The 24,466-nt window shown below is 42.3% G+C and overlaps 1 protein-coding gene across 4 annotated transcripts in view; it reads right to left on the minus strand.

Annotated features, from left to right (window-relative positions):
• Positions 1-8,381: 8,381 nt before the first annotated feature.
• anks1b (ankyrin repeat and sterile alpha motif domain containing 1B) overlaps positions 8,382-24,466 on the minus strand; it is a 183,902-nt gene continuing 167,817 nt past the window's right edge. For 2 of the 4 annotated variants that reach the window (XM_079335792.1, XM_079335794.1), the window contains 6 exons: positions 21,968-22,039; positions 19,779-19,865; positions 17,210-17,347; positions 16,953-17,120; positions 10,899-10,990; positions 8,382-9,729 (listed from right to left, as the gene is read on the minus strand). In XM_079335792.1, the coding sequence (XP_079191918.1) occupies positions 9,681-9,729; positions 10,899-10,990; positions 16,953-17,120; positions 17,210-17,347; positions 19,779-19,865; positions 21,968-22,039 (606 nt within the window). In that variant the 3' untranslated portion in view covers positions 8,382-9,680. Of the gene's footprint in view, positions 9,730-10,898; positions 10,991-13,791; positions 13,915-16,952; positions 17,121-17,209; positions 17,348-19,778; positions 19,866-21,967; positions 22,040-24,466 lie in introns of all 4 variants that reach the window. The other 2 variants (XM_079335795.1, XM_079335793.1) reach the window with 2 other exon arrangements.

Below are 24,466 nucleotides of genomic sequence, written 5' to 3' on the forward strand. Positions count from 1 at the left end.
GCAAAGCCACTCGTCAGCAGTTTTCAGGAAAGCGCAAGGTGCTGCTCCCAACAGATAAACCCTAAATACACACACGTAAACACACACACAACGTTCACATAAGCTTCTCCAGACAGCGCTTCATGTTTTAATCTGGTTTTCAACCCCTGAACGAGCTTTCATGGCAGGAGGAAAAGTGCAGGCTACCAAAAGTTCAGCAGCAGTTCTCAAAGCTTCTTACGACTGAGAGGACTGACAGTCGGATTGATCTTACTTCCTGAGATATGCATATTATGTACTTATCAGATTTAAAGGTCCCAGGATGCACACCCTAATGTTTCACAGCACATGTGCCTTTTTAGAGAGTGCTGAACGGAAGTGCACTTAGATATCAAATCTGAGCTCTTAAACTTCTCCATCATTCATTATTTTATGTTCAGAGCGTTCATGAGAAGGCTGAACTTACTTTACGAAAAGCAGATGATCTTTAAGTTTCCATCTTGTGGTTACTATGTGGAGGATATGAAAGGATCAACGAGTTAAAGATCAGATGTAACATCCATCTAGAAACTCCTGAATGCATGTTTGGTGGAATATGAAGAACTTAATTATAAGTCTATAAAGCTGTGTGGTTCACCTCCAAGAACACGTTTTTACCATGTTGCCCCCTCCAAAAGCACATACTCTTTTCTTTATATAATTGTTTTGTTATCATAGATGAGAAAATGATGATGGACAAATGAGAAAATATCCAACATGTCCTGCTTCTTGGATGTACTTTTGTCTATTTACTGTCTTGATCTGCCTTGCCGCAAAAACCAACTGCCCTTGAAGTTGATACATAAACTAATTTATTAGAATCCATATTAGGTTTAGCTCTATATGTTTGCAGCATTTCTCATGAATCACATTTTTTATATCAGTATATTTGCAACAGTTACTCTGAGGTTAGCTGATAGCTAGCTTGAGTTTCATCAGGCTGCAAGAAAATGTAAAAATGTACACAAAATGTATTATGCTGACAGCAGTGATTGTTTGCATGGATATTTTCTTATTTTATTGCAATAAATTAAGCTTCTCAATTCTTTAATTGAATACATCATATTGCGATAATAAAATAAAATTGTGGTTCATGGTGCAGAGCTTCTACCTGCATAGCAAAACTCTTCTTGAAACCGTTCACTTTCTGCAGAAGAAAAAACAAGTTTGTTGAAGAAGAAGAAGAGGAAGAAATGTTCTCTCTTCTCAAACTGACCAGGAGTTGGCTTGGACAAATGATGGATGTTTTTCATTTTGGTGCATTTTTCATGTAGTGCACTTATTGTCTTGGGACACTGAATACTTGTTGTTGTTTAGAAAGCTCGACTCGATTGAGCCAAGCTTGTGTTCATGGTGCCATGAGAGACTGGTGTTGGAGTAACTCCACTGACTGTGGGCACACTGGCAGCTCTCAGGATCATTCTGTGGGATGCAAAAACACATTCTGGTCTAACTTCACTCTGATATGTTTTTGTGCTTGGATTGTGAAGGTAGAACACTGAATCAATCAAAGAAAACTTTCCAAATTTCCAATTGAGTTTTGGCCCCCTGTTGGATTGGTAGATCAAAGTTTGTTGAGTTGACAGAGTTAAAGAAGCTTCTGTTTGTTTTGTTAAGGTGCAGATTTACACTGTTGTCTTCAAAGTGATCCCTTTGTGGGCCTAAAGAGACTCCGCACCTCATAACACTGACAAACATCTTGTTTTGAAGGTTTCAAGTGAGGCTGCTCACTTCATTTATTGAGTGAACTTTTTCTACTATTTATTTGAGCCAACATCAGTGAGTGGAAGCTTTTCCAGAATCACACTTCTGTCTTTAATCAGTCACGTCGAAGGCTGGGTAGTGTTCACAGTTTTGTGCTGAAACAATAATTAAGTGTCTAAACTGAGAGCCAAACAATCATTTTACTATCGAAAATGTTTTTCACTGACAGAAACATTTTTTACATAAGCTATATGCTTGTACAGTTTTAATTGTTAGCTATGTAAACCACAGCACCAATAATAAGCCAATCAAGCATTCAGTAATAAACAAGTACTGATGTTATTTAGTGTCACTTTAAAAATAATGTGAAATATTTCCAGTGTATTATGGTTTAAGGAAATTACACAGACACACACATTGTTGCTTATCTATCCATGTGGGGACTCATATCACACACACACGTTCTCATTTATTTATCCTTGTGGAGACTTTTGACATACAGGTTAATCTAATAAGATGACATGTTTATCCACTGAAGTAGATTTTATTCTCTATCCACACTAGCAAATACATAGTGCATAGTAATTATTATCTGCAGTACTTCAGTTTAATTGACAAGTTTGGGGACAAGATCTAACTTCTTTGTTACAGCCAGACAGGAAGCTCAACAGCCATTCAAAACAACTGGGGACAGTGTTGTCGTAACATTATAAAGGAATCAGAAAAATGCTCTTAAGACAAACAACTGCACGCGATTGTTGACTTGTAATGAAAGCGACACTCTGATCAAAGAATAAGTAAACCAGACTCTGAACCTGACATCTGACTTCAGTCTCAGCTAACACCATAAATGATTCAAAACGTAAAGTAAAAACTATAATGTCAGAAAACAGTTATGCTAGGACAGAATGTGAATCATTATCTGCTATTTAATGTGTCCCCAGTCCTTTATAAGATCATTCCCAGTCTACCTGTCTCTGCTCCAGTCCATTGGGACCAACAGACAAACCAAGCATTCTAATATTGTTCTGTTAGGAAGCCATTATTGTATTTACTTTTGCCTGGGCTCTCGCACCATTTAGCATTAAACATTGGCTGTCTGAGACAATTAGTGCTTCTTCCGCTGAGGGCTGATGCAGGCAGACAGATCTGGAGCACTGAGACTGCAGCCGGCTACGGGGCTGTGTGGACTCGCAGTCTGTCTCGCCTCCGGAAGCTTCTGTGTTTGTGCACTTTATCTCCTTATCGCTCTGTTGTGCTTCTTCTGGAAACATTTGTTCACTCATTCGATTCAGCACTGCTAAACACAGCTCTGCGTACACTCGACTTGACTTGGACGATTGAGATGAAAGGAAAGTCGGTGAATTTTTTTTTGTGTGGAAAATTGTGGTTCAGAGATGGAATCATTTTTGACAGCAGATGGCTTTATATGGCGTAATGATCCTGCTGTGAGGAGCATCTCTCTCTGCCTGATAAAGCACGCACACTCAAGAAAGATGCTTATTTTAAGAAACACAACAATTTGATATAGTGTAAGCATGGCTGTGAAAATATGACTGTTCTCCCCGAGCTTTAGATAGAAACTACTGAACACTGACTGATTTCTGTTAATAGTCAAAGCAATCACTCAGAAAAGACGAGTTTGTTCAATGGTTTGACATCAAACCTATAATGAAGCCCTACAGTTAGAAAGTTACATGGGACAAAAATGACACAGATGCTGGATCTAATTTGCAGACCCTGAATCTTTTAGTGGAAAAGATGGACTTGATAAACAAATAAAGGGATACTACTCCTGTCTAGTGTTGCAGCTCTACTTTGTGATTATTTCACAATAAAACGTCTTCTTTCCTTGGTTTTAACACCTGAAACTATCTTTTTCTTCATTCTGCATTACATAAAAGACACATTTGTGATGTCTGCTTTGCTGAGTCTTGCTTACTGAAAAGGTAACATAAGCAGCTTTGTGTGACTGCTCGGCTTCACTGCTGTCATGCTGGCAGACAGCTTTCTATGAGCCCGCAGCGGCGTCTCTGCTTTAGGTGTTTTGGGAGCAGACGTCGAACCCTGGCTCCAAAAAAAAAAAAAAAAAAAGCAGCCAGGACATTAGCGAGAGCGCGTCAGCTCTTATCTCAGTCATGCCAGTTGTAGTTTTCATGTGTTTTCCCAGGGTAGATCAAGCCCTCCAACATGCTCCAACATCACCTTCCTTACAAGAAGTGTTACCGCTCTGCATTCAGCAGCACAAAATGAAGCAAATCGACGTTATGTAAAATCCTTCCTCTGAGCTCTCTTTGCTGCGCTGTCAAGTCTCATTTTGCTGCTGCACTTAGATCTTCATGCTTATCCTCTGAACATTCAACACTCCAAGCAAGCACACAAACAGATTTAAATTCTGTGTGATGCTTGCTTTTTCTATACAAGTGCCCAAATTCAGTGGATGCAAACAGCTAAGGTCATTTTCTTTCCCTGCACCAACCTCAGGCCAATTTTCCCTTTTTTCAACGCTTCTCCTGGGCTTTTGGATCGCAGGCTACAAGTGCCAGTTGTTGTTATTCAAGGCCTCGAGTCATGCTGCTGAACACACAGCTGTAGCCGAAGCAAAGGGGGACTGAGGCACTTCTTGAAGGTTGTTGGTTTTAAATCAGGGTCCTCCACAGTAGAGCTGGAATAGATGTTGATATGTCTCTCTTTCGCCGACCTGCAACGGTACTGCACTCTTTCTCAGCCCCTCCAACACCACCAGCACCCCAGTTTCCACCTGCATGCTCCGACTGTTGGATTTAAGATACCATCCCATCACTCCTCAAGTGTCTGCGTGTCAATGAAAACTGTGAGGAGTGATGAGGTCAGAGCATAGAGAGCCAAACACAAACTACGTTCTGCTGCAATAAATATTTTCTTCATTTTCTGACGTAAATGACGACTTCACTTAGTACTATAGCAGGTGCTTGAATCATTACCAGCTCTTATACCCAGGTATGTAAATGTGTCTTCCTCACTATTCATGACAACACTGTTTTTTGTGAATGTTGCTATTGGAGAGAAGTGCAGGTTTATTTTGGCCAAGTAGTTTCTTTGTTCCCTGCAGTGATGAAGTCTGAGCCAGAGTCTGCTGTGAATGTTCTCCGTTGTTTCAGAGAGAGAGAGAGAGAGAGAGAGAGAGAGAGAGCAAGAGAAAGAGAGAGAGAGAGAGAGAGAGAGCTTTTATTATTGGGCCAACTTCTCCTCACTGTGTCCAGCTTTATCAGGTTGCACATCATGAGCCAAGCCCGGCAGGGTGTGTATCAGTGTGTGTGTTTACTTACCTTTTGTTAAAGTCTTCCACTGAGACACTTTATTCCTCCATCACCCCCCAGCAAGTCAGCTCCATGTGGGACTCGCTCAGAGCGTGATAATAATGTGAGAGCTGTTGCACCACATCTGCCAGGTGCGAAATAAAAATGCTTTGTGTTCAGCCAGTTTACCAAATGCAACCATTCTTTGAAATGTCAAACAGTTTCTGGTTGCAGATTGTCCATTTCCTGGCCCTGTGTGGGCATTAGAGGCTTGTAAATGTGGATTTGAGTGCACACATAGGATAAACATGGAGGATCTGGATCTATCTAAGCTGTCCCATTTGACAGGAAGCCAGATATTGTTGTGTTTGTTACATGAGCAGTTTTTACATAGTTAGCGGGTAGCCGTGGGCAGTGACTACCATCTGGATCTCTGGCCCTCTCCCACAGTCTGACACAGACACTGAAACAAAGCGTGTACTCTTCCTGTTTTCCACTTCGCTGCAGACAGGGAAGTAAGCTCAGAAATGTATGCCATTTACTAAACCAATATCTTTTCTTTTCAAGGTCCAAAACACCCCTGCAGTTCTCGTCCATGTGTTCCTGTCCCCCTTCATTATTCCTACTCATTGTCTCTCGTTGTGCTCCGTTAAGTCCTGTGCCTCCATGTCTGCCAGGAAAGAAAAATCGGGCTGTTTGAGCTTTCTGAAACCGAAATACAGCAGCCACTGCAACACCGCTATCCACCTCTGCTCTCATTTTGCACACAAAAAAAAGAAGCCTTGAATTACCTCCTACACCTCATCCTGCAGTGGTCTGCTCTCAATAAACAATAACATGTTTGTCGGTTTTCTACAGAATGCACCAAATTGCAGTTTGGCAGTAAATCTAGAGAGAAAATGTGCCGCAGCCTTGCGTTTTTTTTCTTCTTCTTTTTTCTCCCTCCTCCAATCTCAGGAGGTGGCTGCTATTGGCTGTAGATTGCAGCTGTAGATTTGGAGGCTCTTCATACTGAGGTTTATGGCTCATGACAAATGCTTGTTCAGCCTTTCAGAGGCTCACTGTAAATGTCAGTCCACTGTAGTTTAATAGACACTCGAGCATAAGCACTCATCCACACTGCCACACGCACTGGATTCTTTTTTATAGGATGGTGAGGGCGGGTAAAAAAAGCTACTAGTGGTGTAAATGTCGCTATAAAGCCCGGGTTGTAGTGAAGTGTGTAACCTCTTTATGCAGTTTATATTGGTCCAGGTTTTCTTATGAATTGCCTCACAGAGTTAACCAAGTTAAGCATAAAATCTACTTAATATTTTTACTTAAACTGTGAAAAAGGAAACCAGAGAGTCAGATTCTTTTAACGGAAACACAATAGAGCCGAGCAGTCAAACTAATTCATATTCACAAGCTGTAGCTGTGACTAGAAAATGACATTAGCGGCAGAGAGAGTATTAGAAATCTGAATTAAATATTCATGTAACACATTTTAGACTGAAACGTACAATTATGTCTGTCTTTTAGTATTTTGTTTTCACATGATATTTTTCTGAAGGCGTCTGTGTCACAAAACAGTAAAACAGAACTTTTCACATTTTGGATTGTTTGAAAGTTTAAAGACGTTGTCAACCAATCAGTCTCAAGACACTTTAAAGAGAGCATGTAAAAGAGCTTACTCACTTTTATCTTACAAAGACTCAACTAATCCATCATAAGCATGAGCAACATTTAGAGCGTTGGTTCTCAACTGGCTGGCCAAAAGTGGGTCGGGGGGGGGGGTGTTTTTAGTGGGTCAAAAAAAAGTGTAAAAAAATCTATAGAGCATGTTAGTTTTGGTCTTTCTCTATGTTTCATCATATTTTTTGTATCATTTGAGGTCCAAATCGTGACCCAAATATAAAAAATTTGCATCACAATTAATTTTCATCAAGGGGTTGGTGGTGGGTCCTTAGATTGACCAGACTGATTTAGAGCCCATTTCTGTGTGACTAATTAACTCATCACTTTCCGCCCCTCCTGAACATTGATCACATTCAACAAACGTGATTTATTTTTGCCAACGGGATCTAGAAAGACCCGACTCTCTTACTACTAAACATTACGAGACAAGAATGCATGCTGGAGCTATTTAAAAACACATTCTTAAAGGTGTTGCGTCTGCTTACCTGAGAAACACTCGCCTTTGCTCCAGCAGTTGATTTCAAAGCAGTGACTGGAATCGGGGTTGTGTTTACTCGCTGGCTGTGAGTTCTGTCAGTCAAATCCAGGCGGGACGTGTCGTGAGCGCAGTCAGAGCGCCTCTTCATGTTTGTTTAATGAAATCTCTTGTTGCTTGCTTTGAAGGAAATAGATGTGGTGGCAGCTGAATGTAAGATGACATGTTAAGTTTGCGCTCATGGTGGAAGTGCAGCTTGATAAACAACACACTTGATTCTAGGTGGCTGAAATTTCGTACAGATAGCTCCAATCTGAAACAGGGTCTCAGCATCATCGTCACAATCCTAACTCTTTGGAAGTCCAGAAAAATGTTAAAGCAAACAGACTGTTTAGTTGATGGATTATATTGGCAGAAGGTTTGTTGCTTCTTCTGTTTTTTTTCCTACTTCAAGCTGCAGCACTACAAACTCCCTCTGGTCAATAAATGTCTGCTGTGATGGCACACTGATGATTTATCATGGCAGTGTCGACCACAGCATGTTTGTGCTTTTCCTACATTACCCAGAGGCTGACAGGTCAAACTGTCATTTGGTCATCACTGCAACACCAGACCTTGTTTATCACTAACTCCTGGAGAATAAAGGTGTCAGTGGGGCTTTCTGAAGATGGATGGAGGTAGCCGATTGAGATAATCAAAAGGCAGCTTACTGCTAACCCACTTCAGACCTCTGTGTTTGAGTCAATGCACTCAACAGCTGTCTAAATGCTGATTTGAATTTGGGCGAGGACACAGACTGGACCGAGACCACTAACCTGAATGTCATCTTAAATCAGTTCATTAGAAGCCAAAAATCCTTTTTATTGATTTGGAACAAATTGGCTTTAACAGATGAGTGGATTAGAGGGATAGCATCTTGAATATCAGCTGTGACTGAAGAATCAGAAAGTAAAAAAATAAAAAATAAAATCTTCAACATAAAAGGAAACTGAAGCTCTCTTTATGCGGAGGAAGTATATTATATTTGACTGAGCGTTTGGCTCTTGTCCCGTTCGCCCTGAGGTTGTCCTGTTCACCTGATTGCCCAGACTCCATAAAGAAGACAGAAATCATTGAATCATCATGTCCAATGTGCTTGCATTCCCTTAAAGAATAAAGACAAACATTTTGTGTAGTGCTTGTGAGCAATGACAGACGACTCGTGACAAATGTATCCTCTGGATAAATAATGGTTTTACAAGTCATAGTTTATTCCATGTGCTTTACAAGGATATAAATAATGGCCAAAATTACAAAAATCAGTGTGCTGGAAGCCCAAGCCTATGTACATAAGTTGGTCAGCAGTGATGTCACTAAATAATCCGTTTCAGTCTTCACCCAAAATACATTCTCAAATACAACCTACCACTTCTTTTATCTCCAACTTTTATTTTGGTACCTTGTTTCCAGTGCCGTGTACTGCAAGTCCTTTATTCTCTTCTCTTTTACATTACACCTATGAACAATGAGTTGGCAAAATATCTATGTACATTTATAATCGGATAATGTCTCATCCAAATAATACAGTAATACTGCGTTTAAAATAGTACATCTGCTAGATAAGAGTAGAGCCCCATGAGAAATGATGGAGGGTTTGACCTGACGAGAGTTAGCGAGCCACCTTCAACATTCTCTCCGCGTACACGTATGATCATCGACAGTTCGATTTTTCTTTAAAAGGATGGCCATCATTCTCAAGCCCACATTTTTTTTTTGTATCTCATCATATCATAGAAAAATAATGTAACATTAAGACAACAGTAGACAAGAATTGCACAAGAATAATCATAATCATCATGGTAATATAATACTCTCATATTAAACATTAAAATGTCGGGCAATACCAATAGAACACTTTTTTTTAACGCCAGATGCAGTTTTGTTCACATAGGTTCATCATCATCCGTCCTGACAGACACACCTGTTGCATCTCGAGGCTGATGCAGGCAGTCCAATCACATTAAAACGCTTGTGCATATATCTCTGGATTATTTTCTGACTTTAAAGAAAATTAAAAAAAAAAAAAAAAAAAAAAAAAAAAAGCCGGCCAGAACTCCTCAAGCCCATGCCCATTCCAACTCTGACACATGCCCAGTGGTGCCTTTGCGAGCCCAATAGTCGCCCTGATAGCGTACTCGGTCTCTATAGAGACCCTGTGCCCACCCAAATGTTCACAGGTCGCGCCTCCCACTCGGGCACACCGAACACATCCTGTTGTAGTTGAAGAAAGTTGAGGCTGCTTTCAAACAAGTGTACATTCAGAGCAGACTGTTGTCTGTCAATAAGCAGTCCGGTTAGTGTGTGTGTGTGTGTGTGTGTGTGTGATTAACTGTGTCAAGCATCATGTGGATGAATGTTATCATTTTGTAGTCAACCTTAAACACTGTGGAATTAGCGTCCATGTTTGTAGTCCTTAGCAAAGTGAGCAAGAGGGTCCTTTGTAGTCCATTTTGCATTGTATGTGTGACAAGGTCCGTGTTTAGGGCTGGCTACATTCTTTGCATTCCACAGTAATAGACATGAGCGTCCGGCATTGCCCTGCAAAATGAGATGACATCACTTATCCAGAGAGCCCTCACACCCCGCCTCTCCACCGGCCCCCCTGCTCAGCAAATCCAAAATGGCCACCATGCGTCTCACAAGCCACATGCTAAACCTTTTACACACGAGATTTGTTACCCTGAAATAAAATACGGTTTACGGCCAGGGAAAAAAATAAAAATCCATGTGGATAAAATAATTCTAAACACTTAACACATAAAAGGTGCCGAAGAAGGTGCTATAAAGAAAGAAAAACACCGACTTCTTCCTGTGTTAAAGGTCAAGTTTAAAGTTGTTTGTCAAAAAAATTCACACGTTTTTTAAGTATATTCAAAAAAATAATCTGATAGAAAGAATCAAAAAAGTTGAAATACATTCTAGTAGCCTGCTGGATGAACCAGGTTTAGTCAAAGTTAGCCTGTGCTACATCGCTTCTCCTGTAATTCAGCTCTCCTGTTTGGTTAAAAAAAGTATATTTAGTCTGAACTTGTCTCCAGTTGTCATGTTTTGACAACAGCCCTCCTTCATTGTCAGCTCCCACACCGGGCTCATCAGACAGCTAGAACACTGTCACCGCGCCTAGCAGTACTCTGGTTAAAAACTTCATTCAAATTGTCAGGGAGAGTTGTACAAAGGGGCTGAAATGCGGTGAAAAGCGAGGGATGGAGGCAGTCGGAGGAGAGAAAAAAAAGAAGGACGCCTAACGAATGCACCCATCAGCAAGAAGGAAAAGAAACAAGAAGCAGAACAACCGCCTGGCTGTCTGCTGACTGACCGACAAAGAGTTGGAAAAACCTAGCTGACCATTTCCCCTACAGGTGGAGACAGAAGTGCACCACAGGCCGGGGGTTAAAGATCATGCGCCAGCCCTGCAGGCAGGAGAAGGGCCCCAGGCCAAAGAGGGGGGAGAGCCAAAATAAAGAAAAGAGACAAGGAGAAAGTAGAGACAGCGCAGTGCCAAACGTCATCATGCAGTGGACAGGCTCGGCTAACAGGGCGGGGCGGGATGTTTTTTTGTTTTTTTTTCAGCCGGTGAGGCGACGCGGCGGCGTGCGTCACTCGTGCCCAACTCCGGGGCGGGGCCCCAGTACAGGGCAACCTCTGAAAGGCACACACACACAGGAGTGGACAAGGCGGGTGTATGTTAGAAAATAGTGGTCTCGTACTTGGTGTTGACTCCTCTCTTGGCCTCCTGACCCGGCTCCACAATCCACGGCACGTTGGCATGGCCCTTTTGGTCCATGGACGGCTGCTCCATCTGAACGGGAAAAAGACAGAGCGGGCGGTGAGAAAGGAGCTACTTTTTTTACATTTTTTTTTTATTCTCAACTTTGAGAAAAATACACGTTAATGTGAGACGTCTTCACTTCAACAGCTGAGTCTGTGGGAGGTTTTTTCTGATACAATGTATTGCTCAATGTTAGTGAGACGATGAGTGCAGCGGAGCAGGACAGAAGAATTAATGAGATGGAGGAAAAGCTATTTACTATGTGTTTTACTAAACCATTACTCAGATGTGTGAAGGAGCTGAGCTACTACAGATTACAGACGAGAAAGCGGAACAGAGAAACATGGATGGAAAGTACAAAATAAAGATCTAAAATCCGAGCAGAATTGTAAAACTCTCCCGCATTTTCCCGTACGTTCCGACTGTCACAGCTGTTGACTGCGGTCTCATGCTGCAGCTAATGTGCCATCAAAGCTGAGAAACAATCCAAACAAGCTACATTGCTTTCAAAAATAACCCGGCGGCAACCAATCAAACAGCTTGGGTTTGTTGCTGAGGGCGGTTTTACCTCCTTTCTATTGGTTTATTTTCAGATGACTTGGGGGAAGGGGGAACGACAGTGACGGCTGCATTTTTAATGGCAGAATACTCCTTTCTTTCCTCACATTCCCTCTAAAGTTATAAGTATAAAATACCACTAAAATAATTGTCTACTGTAATAAAAGATAAATGTTCCCTCTGAAGTACGCTGGGTTAATCTCAGAGTTCCACAGTACAGTGAAAGAGCAAGGCCGCTCTTATCTTCTCTCAACACACTCCCACAGCAACAATACAGAAACAGAGTTATTAATCCAGTTCTCCATCCTCTCCCTCTCACACAGCCATGCCAAGACCTTATAATCTTGTTAGAAGGTTACGGGATTAGGAGCAAACACATTTCCCATCTCACAACAGCTCAAGAACTTGTTCAGAGCATCACCTCAGTCTGAAAACTCATCAGCCCCAAATAAAGCCAACGACACTATGTTTTTGTGTTCTCCAAAAGAGAGGGACAAGAGGAACATGTGTAACGCCTGAAGGACCCTTGATGTGTGATGGGACTCTGCAAACCTCCAAAGGAAAGCGACGTCAGGGGATGTGAAACATGCTTTATGTAATGGAAGTCTGTTGCAAGAGGCATAGTGGCAATGACCCTTTAATGATCAATTACTTGAGTACTAGATGAAGATGTGGATGGGGGAAAGACCACGTACTGGAGGGAAAAGCACTCCAACTGTAAAAACTAATTCCAAGTGTTCATCCAGCCTTCAATTTTCCTCTGCTTATCCTTGATCAACTGGCAGACAGCTTTAGCAAGTTAGCGCAGAAATCCCTGTCCCCAGCCCCCGTTTTCTAGCTTCTATAGCGGCAGCCCACCCCCCGACCAAAGGCAACGCAAACGATCAGCTCACTCCCTCTGAGCTACAAGAGTGAGGTACAACATACTCTACCCAGATTACTGCTGACACAACTCTTTGCCAGTCAAACTCAAGCTAAAAGTTTATTCTCAAACTCAGAAGTGCTGACTCATCTTCCCCACCTTGACTCGCAAACCGCCCAAGTACTGTATGTGCCGGAAGTCCCAGTTTAAAAGAAGCTAACAGAAACACATCTGGGGAGTGATGCAATTTGGAATCTACCAACAAAGAGTGTGTCTGCAACACACACAGCACTCTCTCTGGTGACTTGAGGACCGAGTGGCTGATGGCAAAGTGCTCAATGTTCCTTCAGGAATGCAGGTCCACAAGCACTTCCATACCATCTGATCCTCAACTCATTTCCAATTGGTGTTCGGTCTACAGCTTTCTAAGGTCAAGGTAAGTTTTCATTCATCTTTCTATTGCACCGTATCGTATACAGGGGTTGACACAAAGGTTCATTTTCCACTAACCACTGGACATAACTTTGGATTTGTAGGCAAATTTACCTATCTTTTCCATACTCAACTTACTGTTCTGCAAATGTTGGAATTGATCAGCGGATTTGGCAAAAGACCAAAATTGTAGCTGCATCGTTCCAGCCAGCTTCAGAGGTCACGCCAGTTTGGCTGGATCTTTCTCTCCCTTCTGTTTTTATGTTCTGTGTCGCTCTCCTTCGACTCTTCTGGTGATTTTCTTCTCATTAAATGCTGATCTTTGCCCAGTTTTTGGCCAGTAACTGGTGGTTTTTGGCTACAAGTTCAAATAAGATAACTCATTATTTAAACTGGCCCGAGTCCGAGGGCCAGCACTTCATTTTATAGTGTTGAGCCTTGGTATCGTGATGTGTCTTATTCTATCCTATAATCCTGTCCCCACATGCATTTATGAGTAGCCATTTGCTATGATTTGCACACATAACCAAAATCGAAACACCTTTAGATTCACATCAGGCAGGTCATACCACCCAATCACCTCCTTCATGTTTCTATTTCTTGGAGTACCCAGGCAGAACTGTGTAATTCTTAGGGCATTCGTTTTCTAGAACTCTACCCAAAGTGGACTCAGCGTAGTCTGGCACATGAAAACTAAAAAAAGGGAATGGAAGCTCGTGTCTCTGTTAGCGGCCAAGACATGAACTGGGTTGGCTTTTTATGACTAGCTGAAGTGTCACCATCTGTTTTGTAGTCGATGATATGGATGTAGAGGTAGTTAGTGAATATCAGACATACAGTCACACTGCAAACACACGGCACCGGGATGCTGAGGAGGTTAAAAAACGACAGGATAGAAATGGAAGCACTTACAAATGGCGCTTTCTTCTTGACAAAAAGAAAATTATGTGGGAAAAAAGGAAGGAAAAGCAGGGAGGACCTGTGACTGAGCTTTGTGAGGAAGATGGAAGAGTCGAGGGGGAGGAAGAGGAGGGTGGAGAGGAGGCCGGTGAGGGGTGTAAATGTGGCCCAGTGACCAGCGGCTGGCAGGGGGCATGATGACCTACAGGGGCAAAGGTCATATAGAGGTCAAAGAAGGCCTGGTCAGCAACACTAACACCAAAAAAACAAAAAAACAAGACAGCAGCAAGGCAAAACCACTGCAACGACAGAGTTAGCTGCATGGCAACAGGGATAGGCAACACCATTCCAAAACTGAAGCAGAACCATGGCAACAACAAGGCAGCAAAAATGATTGCCCTGGCAACAGCCTGGGACAGCAGCATTACTGCAAAACATCAGAACAGCAAGAAAAGGCTGTGTTACACCACATTTATATACAGCAGCTCCTGCGTGGCACAAACATCCCCAGCAAGATCAAAATGTGCAAAATACTGCGAGTTCAAATTCATGAACTTTTTGCAAATGAGGGGGAGAGAACTTTTGGTTGAGGTCAAGGCTCCTTGACAAATTAATGAACCAGCTGCTTGTGAACAAGCTATCATCAACTTCACTGGAAGTCTTTTCCCCTCCCTGTAACAAACATACGGACCAATCAGTTCATTCAACACACTTGTGGTCATGCGTTTCAACGCTCCGCTCGGGTGACGGTGACCAGTCGATGCTGATTGCAGACAGGACGCACGCCACACACCTTCACGCTCATGACGGCAGGTTACGTTTTTTTCAGAGATGTTGGAGCAGATGTGCTCACATAACACACACACACACACACACACACACACACACACACACAGCATAAACATGATAATAGCAGGTTGTGGAGAAACAGATGCGAGTGGGCAGTGAAACAAAGCAACAGTTTTTTTCCCGTTTGTTTTAAAGCACAGGGGCTTGAGAGGTGCTGCAGGATGGAGATTATGGCTTGCAGGTGGCAGGAATATTAAGTGAATCCTGCAGCATCTTTGCCCTGCTGCACATCACAAGCCATTAACTCAACACACACACATGCACACACTCCTGCAAACACACACACGGATGAAAAAGGCAATTAATGGTTAATGCAATGGTTACTAACTCAGCAGAGAGCATGTTGCATCCATCATCTCTCGAGGCACCGGACCATCTTTAAACAACATATATTTTTCTCACACTAGCTTTCCTCACTGTCTCACATCTCGCTCTAACTTTAGAAAGTGAGGCCATTCCTCTGGAGCTGCTGATTCTCCTCCATCACCATCTCTTCCTTCAATGACTCCCCGGCATGTAAACGCACTTAAAAGTGATCCGAGAACACTGATATAGCCCCCCTACAGTAACTCTACACTGGACGCTTCGGACACACGTGTTGCACTGCCAGCTGATGCGTGGCTGTGGAGGAGGGAAATGTGTGCAGAATGGGTAAGCGTGACTATTTTGAAGCCGCGTCGGGGTTAACGGGAGGTTGACGGGTTTGCAGACAGACTTTCTGACGCTGTGGATGCAGGAGGCATGACGCAGACTTTACACACAGGCGTAAAAAAATAAATCAGAATGGCATGTGGGACAATACGATCTAATATCACTGAGCTAGGAGTGGATAGCAATACCTTGTCGGACTCAGTAATCTGTTTAAAGACAGAAAGCCGGGTCTTGTTGGTGAGGCCTTGTTTTGTCCGTGTGATAAATCTACCCCAGTTTTACCCGCTGTTTTTAGCTGATCACCGCGACGAGGCAGTAACACTCACTGTGCGGAAAATTGTGAACGAAGGCACTCCAGAGCAAGAAGCTCTTCATAAAACAAAAATAAACAGTGCCCAATTTGACTAATGATGACAACAAACACATTGATTTCAATGTGGGATACGGTTTCATCCTCTAATCCAACCTTGTGAAGGGAGTTTCTCTCTCACTCTCGATGCACCCGCTCAGAAACGCTGGAGTTACCTGCTCACTTCAACACTTTAATTGAGAGTCTCATGGACAGAAATGTCAATACATTTATTCTGCATGCACGACTGCTAAACGTAGGAGTTCTCAGCATGGAGGATTCTTCATCTTCTTTCACACACGCTCTCACATGCGCACACACACACACAGATTGGGGCGAGCCAGCGAACCTCCCTGGAGCCCAATGCAAACAGGCCTCATCAATCAGCCGGCTGTGTAAGAGACTGCAGGGACAACAAGAGCGAATGGACGCTTAGAAGATCAAATATCCGCTGACACCTCTGCCACACTCTCTAAACACAAACATCCCACCATAATCCGAGTGAGCCAAACTCAAACTCAGAAAAATGATGTGACTGATCGAGGATGCGAGAACAGAGCGAATCAGAGCAGAGGGATGGAAAATGGTGGACAGCTTCCAGTGAATATGGGACAGAGGTGATGTGATGTTGGTTAAGTGGGATTTGAAGATGATTCAGAACGGCGACTAGTGGTGTAACGGATCGCAACACTCAGATCGGTTTTCAGATTGGCAACAAAAAAAAAGAAAAAAAAAAAAAGAAGACATTTCTAACAAAACTCATCAGCTGACAATGACTCACACAGGACTTACAGCTTCCGTTTGTCTACGTTTACAGCTACAGAATACAGCAGACTGCTAAGTTAAAGGTCTGACTGATGTGGCCTCCAGCTCATACCTGCATGTAGTACACAGGTAAGGTGCACGAAAGAAAAGTCAAAGCCGTGCACTTAGTGTGCCCAATGTTCAGGTAGAAATATCCTTAAAAAGCACGCTGTCTTCCTGAAAAGCTGCCGAGCAGCAGCACATTTACACCACGTTGATGTCGATTTTTCCATTTATCCGTGGATCACGTGTGGCCCGATCGGTGGAGGGATGTTCCAAACAGATCATTGATCAAGTGTGATCCGTTTCACCACAAACAGCTTCTATGACTAGTCAAAGTGAGAATCCATCTTAAAACACAATTATTTTTTTTTAAGAAAACAAGGGAGTGATCATCTCAATCTTCAGGTAATTACAAAAAAGGTCAGTAAGAAGTAAAGAACTGACTTTATTCACGTTTGTTGAATATTTTGGACGTATGGGGCAAAAATTTACATTTTCCCAAACTGGTGTTCCTGAATGTGAATGTCTGTTCAGGATGGATCTTCCCTTTAGCAGCAGTTCGCCTATGTGGCAGTGATGCTTACAGATTTGCGGATGTTGACTCGAGGTTTGGGGACGGGTTTGCTGGGCTTGCTGTCAAAGCTCTCCGGCAGTGTGGACGATCCGTGACCGCTCTTCCTGGCCTGCAGGGCCAGCTGGTAAGCGACCTCGAAGGCCTGGCCCAGCGTCAGGATGATCTCATACGCCAGGTTCTGATGTTTTTGAGAAGAAAGGCAAATTAAAGTTGGAAAACAAAGTCAGAATAGAAGTTCTAGTAACAGACAGACATATCTGCTCTCACCACATCAAAAGCAGTGAAGACGTGGCAGTAGTGGTGACTGGACTTGAGGTCTTTGGTGATGTAGGCAAACGTAGACAGATCCTCTGGATCCTGAGCCGCACACGAGATGTTCCGGATCTCATGTTCTGCTATAATGTTCTGCAGAAGGAGAAAAGGAAAGGGAGGAAGAAAAGAGAAAAACAGGCGGAAAGATAAAGAGAGGCAGAGAGAGAGATTGTTGATTCTCCCCAGTGAGACATTTCATGGAAAAACAAACGTGATTTATTATTCATCTCGTTTCTAACATGTCCCAAAGCCATAATCACTGCAGCACTTCTTTGGTTTGAGAGTTTTGTGGAGGCACTGAATCTGTCCTCTGGTAATGTCACTGCAGAGCACTCAGACTTTGTGTTGTGTTCATGAAAGCACGTCTCAGTGCTGTGAATTGTAAAGCAGGAGAACTTCTTTTTTTTGGTCACTAAAGTATTTATTTATTTTCTGTTATTTGCAAGAAGAAAACAAATAAAAGACGGGTGTACACAAATAAACAACTGAAATATCCTTACAAACCAGAACAAGACAAAAACAAAAATGAAAACTACAAAAACAGTCCTGAAAAAAAAAAAAAAAAAAAAAAGCCAACCTGGGCACCAAATTTTACCTGATTACATAAAAAACTGAAAGTTATTTATATATACGGTAAACCTTAAATAAGACAAAAGATGGGCAAAATGTCACAATTCAATTCAGAGTCTACTTTTGATTCAAAGTGATTCTGGATCTATTTTTGAAATAGTACCTACCGTAAATTCCGTACTATTGAGCGCACCTGGATATAAGCCGCACCGGCTAAAAATAAGTAAATAAATGTATTTGTACATATATAAGCCGCACTTGATTATAAGCCGCAGGTGTCCACGCTATGACAAGAGCTATTTACACAGACGTAGGCTACCGGTAACATCCGCAAATACTGTAGCGTCCGTACGGACGTTAAAGGACGACGAGAGCGTTCAAATAATAACTTTTAATAACCCGATCACTGTCGGCCGTGACCACGCCGTTTACAGCAGAGAGCAACACCATAACTTGCCGTAACAATCCAACTCTCTCCCCCAGCGTTCTCTCATACAGCCACTCAACACGTTCTCGCTGGTGCATTCACTGACTCTCCACACAATCGGAATTATGAACACATTATCAACTACTGACTTTACAACATGAACCGTTACAATACGAAGCCTAGCCGACGGTGTCTGTAACACGGCTGATGAAAAAGATGACCGTAATATTTCACAAGAAAAAGTCCATCCATTCACTGCCTCAGAATGACTTCATTACTCACTTCCTCAGTCTCTGTTGTCGCTGTCAGTGTCATCTTAACGTGCAGCAGCTCTGTTAGCTTCTTTGACAGCCAGGTCGATCGCCTTTAACTTGAAAGCTGCATCATCTGTATTTCTCCGTGTGTTTTCCATCATGAGGGTGCGTGCATGAAGCGCAAAATGACTGATATTAAGATCCGACGTGACGAAGTCAAATGTTTTTGCGGCAGAAGCTCATTGTCCCCCATAAAAAATCCATGCATTAGCCGCACCGGAGTAGAAGCCGCAGTGCTCGAAGTGTGAGAAAAAAGTAGCGGTTTATAGTCCGGAATTTACGGTACTTCAAGATGTACTCCAGTCATCTGTGAGACTGGCTCAATTTCTACTGGCCTTCGACTGAGTTAAAGAGGTAGGCTTAGCACTTAGCAGGAAGTGACTGATTAACCAAACAAAAGTTATGAGTCAATTTTAAATCTCAGAAGAGAAGAATCGCGATTTTTCCCAGAATCGATTTTTCCCACCTCTATTGGACATACTGAGAAATGTCTCTGAGCAGGCAGAGTGATAATGCAAGACGAGTTGGGATTGACTGGTGGACTCATTAAAATCGCTAACACATTTTATCACCCATTTGTGTCGTGTGACAATGCTGAGCCAAGAGAAGGGAAAGAAGTAACTCCTTACTAAGTGGAGGTAAAGGTAGAGTGATCGTGTACTTCTTTTAAAATCACTTCTGTCAGTCACTACCTGAGAGGAATAATTGACACCTTGGTGTGAAGTTGTTACCCTGGTAACATTTCCTTCAAAGAGTCTTCACACTCAGTGTGGCACAGATCAGCTCTCACACTTGTTACAAATTCACTCGTAAAAAAAAACACTTCTTTCTGTCCAAATAGGACACAATCAACTCTCACACTCTGTCTGGGCCAGAGCTGATAAACTGCAGAATAACTTGAGTTTAAAAAACTGAATCCTCAAGTTGTAGTTTTTTCAATCAGAGCCTTATGAATATTCTATTGAACTGAGTAGGCTGTTAGTGATTTTCTTAACTTCGGCTCCTCTCTTCCATACAGATTATTATCGCCTGACTTTGTGTTTGCCCTCTTTTACACCATAGTGATTTTTACACTCTTCAGTTTGAAACCGGTCTGCAGCAGAGGCAAACATCAGCACTGCTGTGCCGTCCATTCCTGACACCTGTGACTGTCCCTCCTGTCCAAAGGCTGACCGTTGTTGTGTTATTTACAGCAGGAAGCTGAGAGTGTTACCTTATTCGTGGCGTCGATGAACTTCACTCCCTTGTAGGACACGGAGAGCACGATGGTCGGCACTTTCTTCATCTGTTCCGTCGACTTCTTGGAGCGCACGAAATGAAAAGAGGAGAGAGGCAGCGATGACTTTTAAGGTGGGGAAATAGTGCACACAAGAAATGAAGAACAGTAAACGTTATCATCCAACAGTAGGAAAACTGAAACGAGTGTATTATGTATTATTATTATCATTATTTGTTTCTTATATTTATTGTACCTATATTTTGTCTTTACATGAACGCTGCGACATTCAGTTGCTGCTTTACACTGGGTTTGGGATGGGGGGGACAGTGAATGTCAGTATGGTGTGGTTGAAAGATGTAAATTGCTGTTGCTGGTTTTGTCTCGTCTGCAATGTCACTATCGTCGCAGGTAAAATAAAAATAAAATAATTGAAAAAAAGAAAAACTAAAACTAGTCACAGAGGAATGAATTTCAGTCGGGTACTAACGCTGTCAAAATGTTGTTTACCATGTGTTTTAAAATCATGCGGTCTCTATTGTTTTAATGTGCAACAGCATCTAATCTGCACTGACGCTCGAAAAAAACCTTCAGATGTTCACTCTCATTTTCATCATCTTTACATCAAAAGCTGCTGCAGGAAAAGAGAGAGAGAGGACACAGCTGGTGGTCGATTCAAATCAAACTCTGGTAAATATGTTTCTCGTGTCCTGTCGGCGTCTGATAAACACGCAGAAGTGATGTTCGTGTCTCTAACAAAACGCAGAGCAGAGGAGGAGCGATTTCACAGATACTGTAACGTTTCTGAAAACAAACTGTGTGCAGAAGTTGGCATACATTTCTTGGTTAACAACGAGACATCACTCGATATTGGTGCTGAGGACTTCTATTTTTTCCTCCTTCCTTTCAATTATATATATAGGCACCTTTACGTGTCTCAATAACCTATATATGAAGTCATTATGCAGAGATGAGCTGCGAAAATCTGTGTGATTTACACCCAATCTGGCATCACTCCCCGAGCTATCATACAATCTGCCAAAGATTTTTATACATTCAGATAAATAGAGACGAGTCCCTTCCCTGCTTTCTTTTTTCTTCACTTTTTGAGCTTTTATCACCTGCCATCCAAAACCTCTCTCTCCATCCCTCCTGCCTCTCTCATGTTGAATTTGTCGAATCTATTCGCTGCTTTCTTTTCTTTGTTCTGCTTCCTTCCTCTCCGGTTGCCGTGTGCTGCTGCTGCTGCAGCTCGGCCTTGTCAGGACCAGGTAGTGTAGAAAAGCTGACAAAAGCAGCTCTGATACGCAGTTAGAAGCTGTGCAGAGAGGATTTAAGTATCCTCATCCACCTCCACAGTGGAGAGAAGGAGGGACAGATGAAAGGAGGGGATGCTGGGAACAGGGGCGAGCGGGTAAAGGAGGAAGACCAGTTCACGTGGTAATAAAAGTTTGATACGACCAGAGATATAATTATGACCTTGGTGCGCCCCAAAGGTCTCTCATACTGAGAAAGACGAGAAAAGAATGATACATTCTAACATGGAAAACATAAATACAGAGAAGGAGAGAGAGGAAAAGATGGAGGAGGGGAAGAGAAGCTTTGCTCATGAATATTCAAATGTATCTTCACACTGCAGCAGCTCGGGATGAGCGTGAGAGATGTGAACCGAGGGCTAGAAACCAGGGGAGACGGGAGTCAGTGTTACTGTAAAATATGTAGAGTGAGTGAGCAGGAAGAAAAGATGAGCGAGCAGGAGACGGGATAGAAGCAGAGAAGAAGAAAAAGAGAGAGAGAGAGAGAGAGAGAGAGAGAGAGAGAGAGTGAGCAGCACAACAACACAAAATGAAAGGGATAGATAATAAGCTCTTCGAGGTAAAAGGCGGGTCATGAGCTATCAAGCCGCACAGGCAAGGATATTAAAAAATAAATCCCTCAATACACGAAATCCAGCGTCATGATACTGGAAGTTTGTTTAAGTGTGAGTGGGAGGCCTCACACTGAGACTGTGTCCCAGATTCAAGGCTCCACTCAGGTTTTTCGCGGCGAAGAAATTTATATAACGTTGCCACACGTACAGCCGCGCGCAGTCATGTTCTTTTAAGTGTTCTCGCTGTGTACTCGACACTAAGTGTGAATAAATCCGTCAAAGCAGAAGTCTGTGCAGCGTTAGGCTTTTTCTTTACCCTCATTTTGGCACAGGCGTCTTGTGTGGACTCGGTTCCTCTCAGCTCCTTCACAAGCATGGAGCCCAGGTACTGTGAAAAAAAAACACACACACACAAGCAGTATGCTCAGATGAATAAACAAGTGACTGTCTGTTCATGGCTGCATGTGAAGCGTTCTAACCATGAGGCACTCTGGCAGGTCGCTCTTTACATGAACTTGCTGTTAGAGCCAAATGTTGGTTCTGTGTTTATTCTTGTGGACCTTGAACCAGAAGAAAAGCCTCACATTGGGGCAGCTAAGAAGCAGGAAATGTTAAATATTGTTGCAGGATAAATACGGAAAAGGGTTTGTTGAAGGTGTTTATGCAAAATCACTTTCTTTCCATTTAAATTCTTCCACAGATTTAGATTCATTTTTAGATCTGGAACCTCTCAGAAGAAGATGTGACTCACTCTGATTCAGTTCTCCTAATGAACCCTGATAAGAAATGAATGAGTGTAGCTGCAGTGGCTGTCCTCCATTGTTAAAGTTACTTATGATTGTGCAGACGTCTCAAAGGACCTCAAAGATACAGGAAATGACATGAGGGATGACATCAGTGTTTTCATCGCTTCGTTCAGGTCAGGACTGCTGACAGCTGCCTTCAAGCATTCAGCTTGTAGCGGTGATGATCCTGCTTAAGTCTTTCATTATGGAGAAAGACTCAGCAAAGCTGCAGCTAAACGCTAACGCAACAGCATTGTTACCCAACGTATGACTGTATTCACATTAACACAACCTGCCTCAGCAGTAAGAAAAGGACGTCACAGGCCAAATTACAGTAATGTAAGGATGCACCTGTTCATGTGTTGAACATTGGTGTTGGCTGTAATCGGACATAGGCTCGAAAATGTGCCATGCACCGATGTCCAATAGGTCTCTGCTGTATCACGTCAATGTAATGCTTGAAGCCAGTTTACCAAAGTGATGATTGAGAGAATTTTATTGGTCAGTAGAAGTTCCCTGCTGGAACTTTTATTTTTTATTATTAGCTTTCAATGTGAAAGAAAATGTCAGCAGTGTGGAAGTATAACACCACCTCCGGGAAAGATCAGCAACAAGAAGTTTGGAAGACATGATAATCATATAGCTCATTAGAAAAACAGACAAAGTGATGGTAAAAAACATTGATAAAATCTGTCTCTGCTTTAGCCCCGAAAGAAAAAAAAAAAAGATTCTGATTTCGATGCATCTTATTTAGAATAACATGTCCAGTTTACAGTGTAATGTGGTCAGGTCTTAATATCCAGGCAGCTCAGCCTCGACTTTAACAGCGGACTCATGATGATGTGGGTTGCATGAAGTGGGAGTGTACGCGGAAAAAAAAAAAAGATGAAGTCTGCCTTTTGGGATTATTTTTTTGGTCTTTGTGCTTTTTATTTATTTACCTTTATTTACATTAAACGTGTAGATTTATATCATATAAAAGGCCTTGTTTACCTTTCAAACACACAAGAATGGATATGTTCAATAAACTGTCTATTCCATTTTAACATTCATACCGACACACGTTGATTAAATGCTGGCAGACACAGAGCAGAGATTACAAACACCTGGAGGGACACTAACAGAGTCCGGCTGCTTCGTCTTCTCTGTGGATGAGACTTTGAAGTCAGCCATTCTGCACACGTACGATCTGATTTAATAAAGAAGCCGCTAATGGTGACAGTGTTTTACGGGGACGATATTTATGTGGACATTAAAGCACTTAATGGGTGTGACTTTCACTACCTCACATCACCTCCCTGCTTATTTAAGAGGCCTACGTTGTCATAGTAAGGAGGCTTTCAGTGAATAAGAACACTTATATTCACAGCTCGTTTCCTCCCCGTGAGAATCGACAATAAATGACTCTAAAGTGCTGAATATCTACTTCACAGGCGGGATCTTACTTTGGATTTTAGGAGCTAAAGCAAAATTTTGAGGAGAATAACTCTGCGTGTCAGCACTGACTCATATTTTCAATTTGTGTGTCTGGTCCTTGTCCGATCAGAGGGAGGTCAGCTGGGCATGTTAATACTCTATCTTGAGCCTAACTAACAATCTTGAATCACTGTTATGGCAGGGTGTCTGGCAGTTCTCCTAGAAATTGCATTACAGCTGCACTCAAGGCCGGCTGCGAATACACAAGTCTGTTATTAGGTCTGAGATTAAATTGAAGATGTCTGTAATACAGCAAGAACAAATTTGCTACAGCTATGTTAGCGGCTCTATGAGGCTCCACTCCAGCATGCTGCTGCTTTTAAAGTAGCAGCATGCTAACGATGCTAAAGTCAAAATGCTTTTTTACCGTGTTCATTATCTTAGATTAGCGTACCAGCTTGCTAACATAGTAGCATACCTGCTAACATCAAATCAAGACTGATCATAGCGAAGTTGTTAATCATCAACTAAAGTCTTCAACAGATTGGAATATGACCGAAAAGTCAGCAATGTGATGACTCAACGTTTTCAGGGGACATTCATGTTTCGAAAAA

The sequence above is a fragment of the Symphodus melops genome (assembly GCF_947650265.1).
Source record: "Symphodus melops genome assembly, chromosome: 22".
Classification (NCBI taxonomy): domain Eukaryota; kingdom Metazoa; phylum Chordata; class Actinopteri; order Labriformes; family Labridae; genus Symphodus; species Symphodus melops.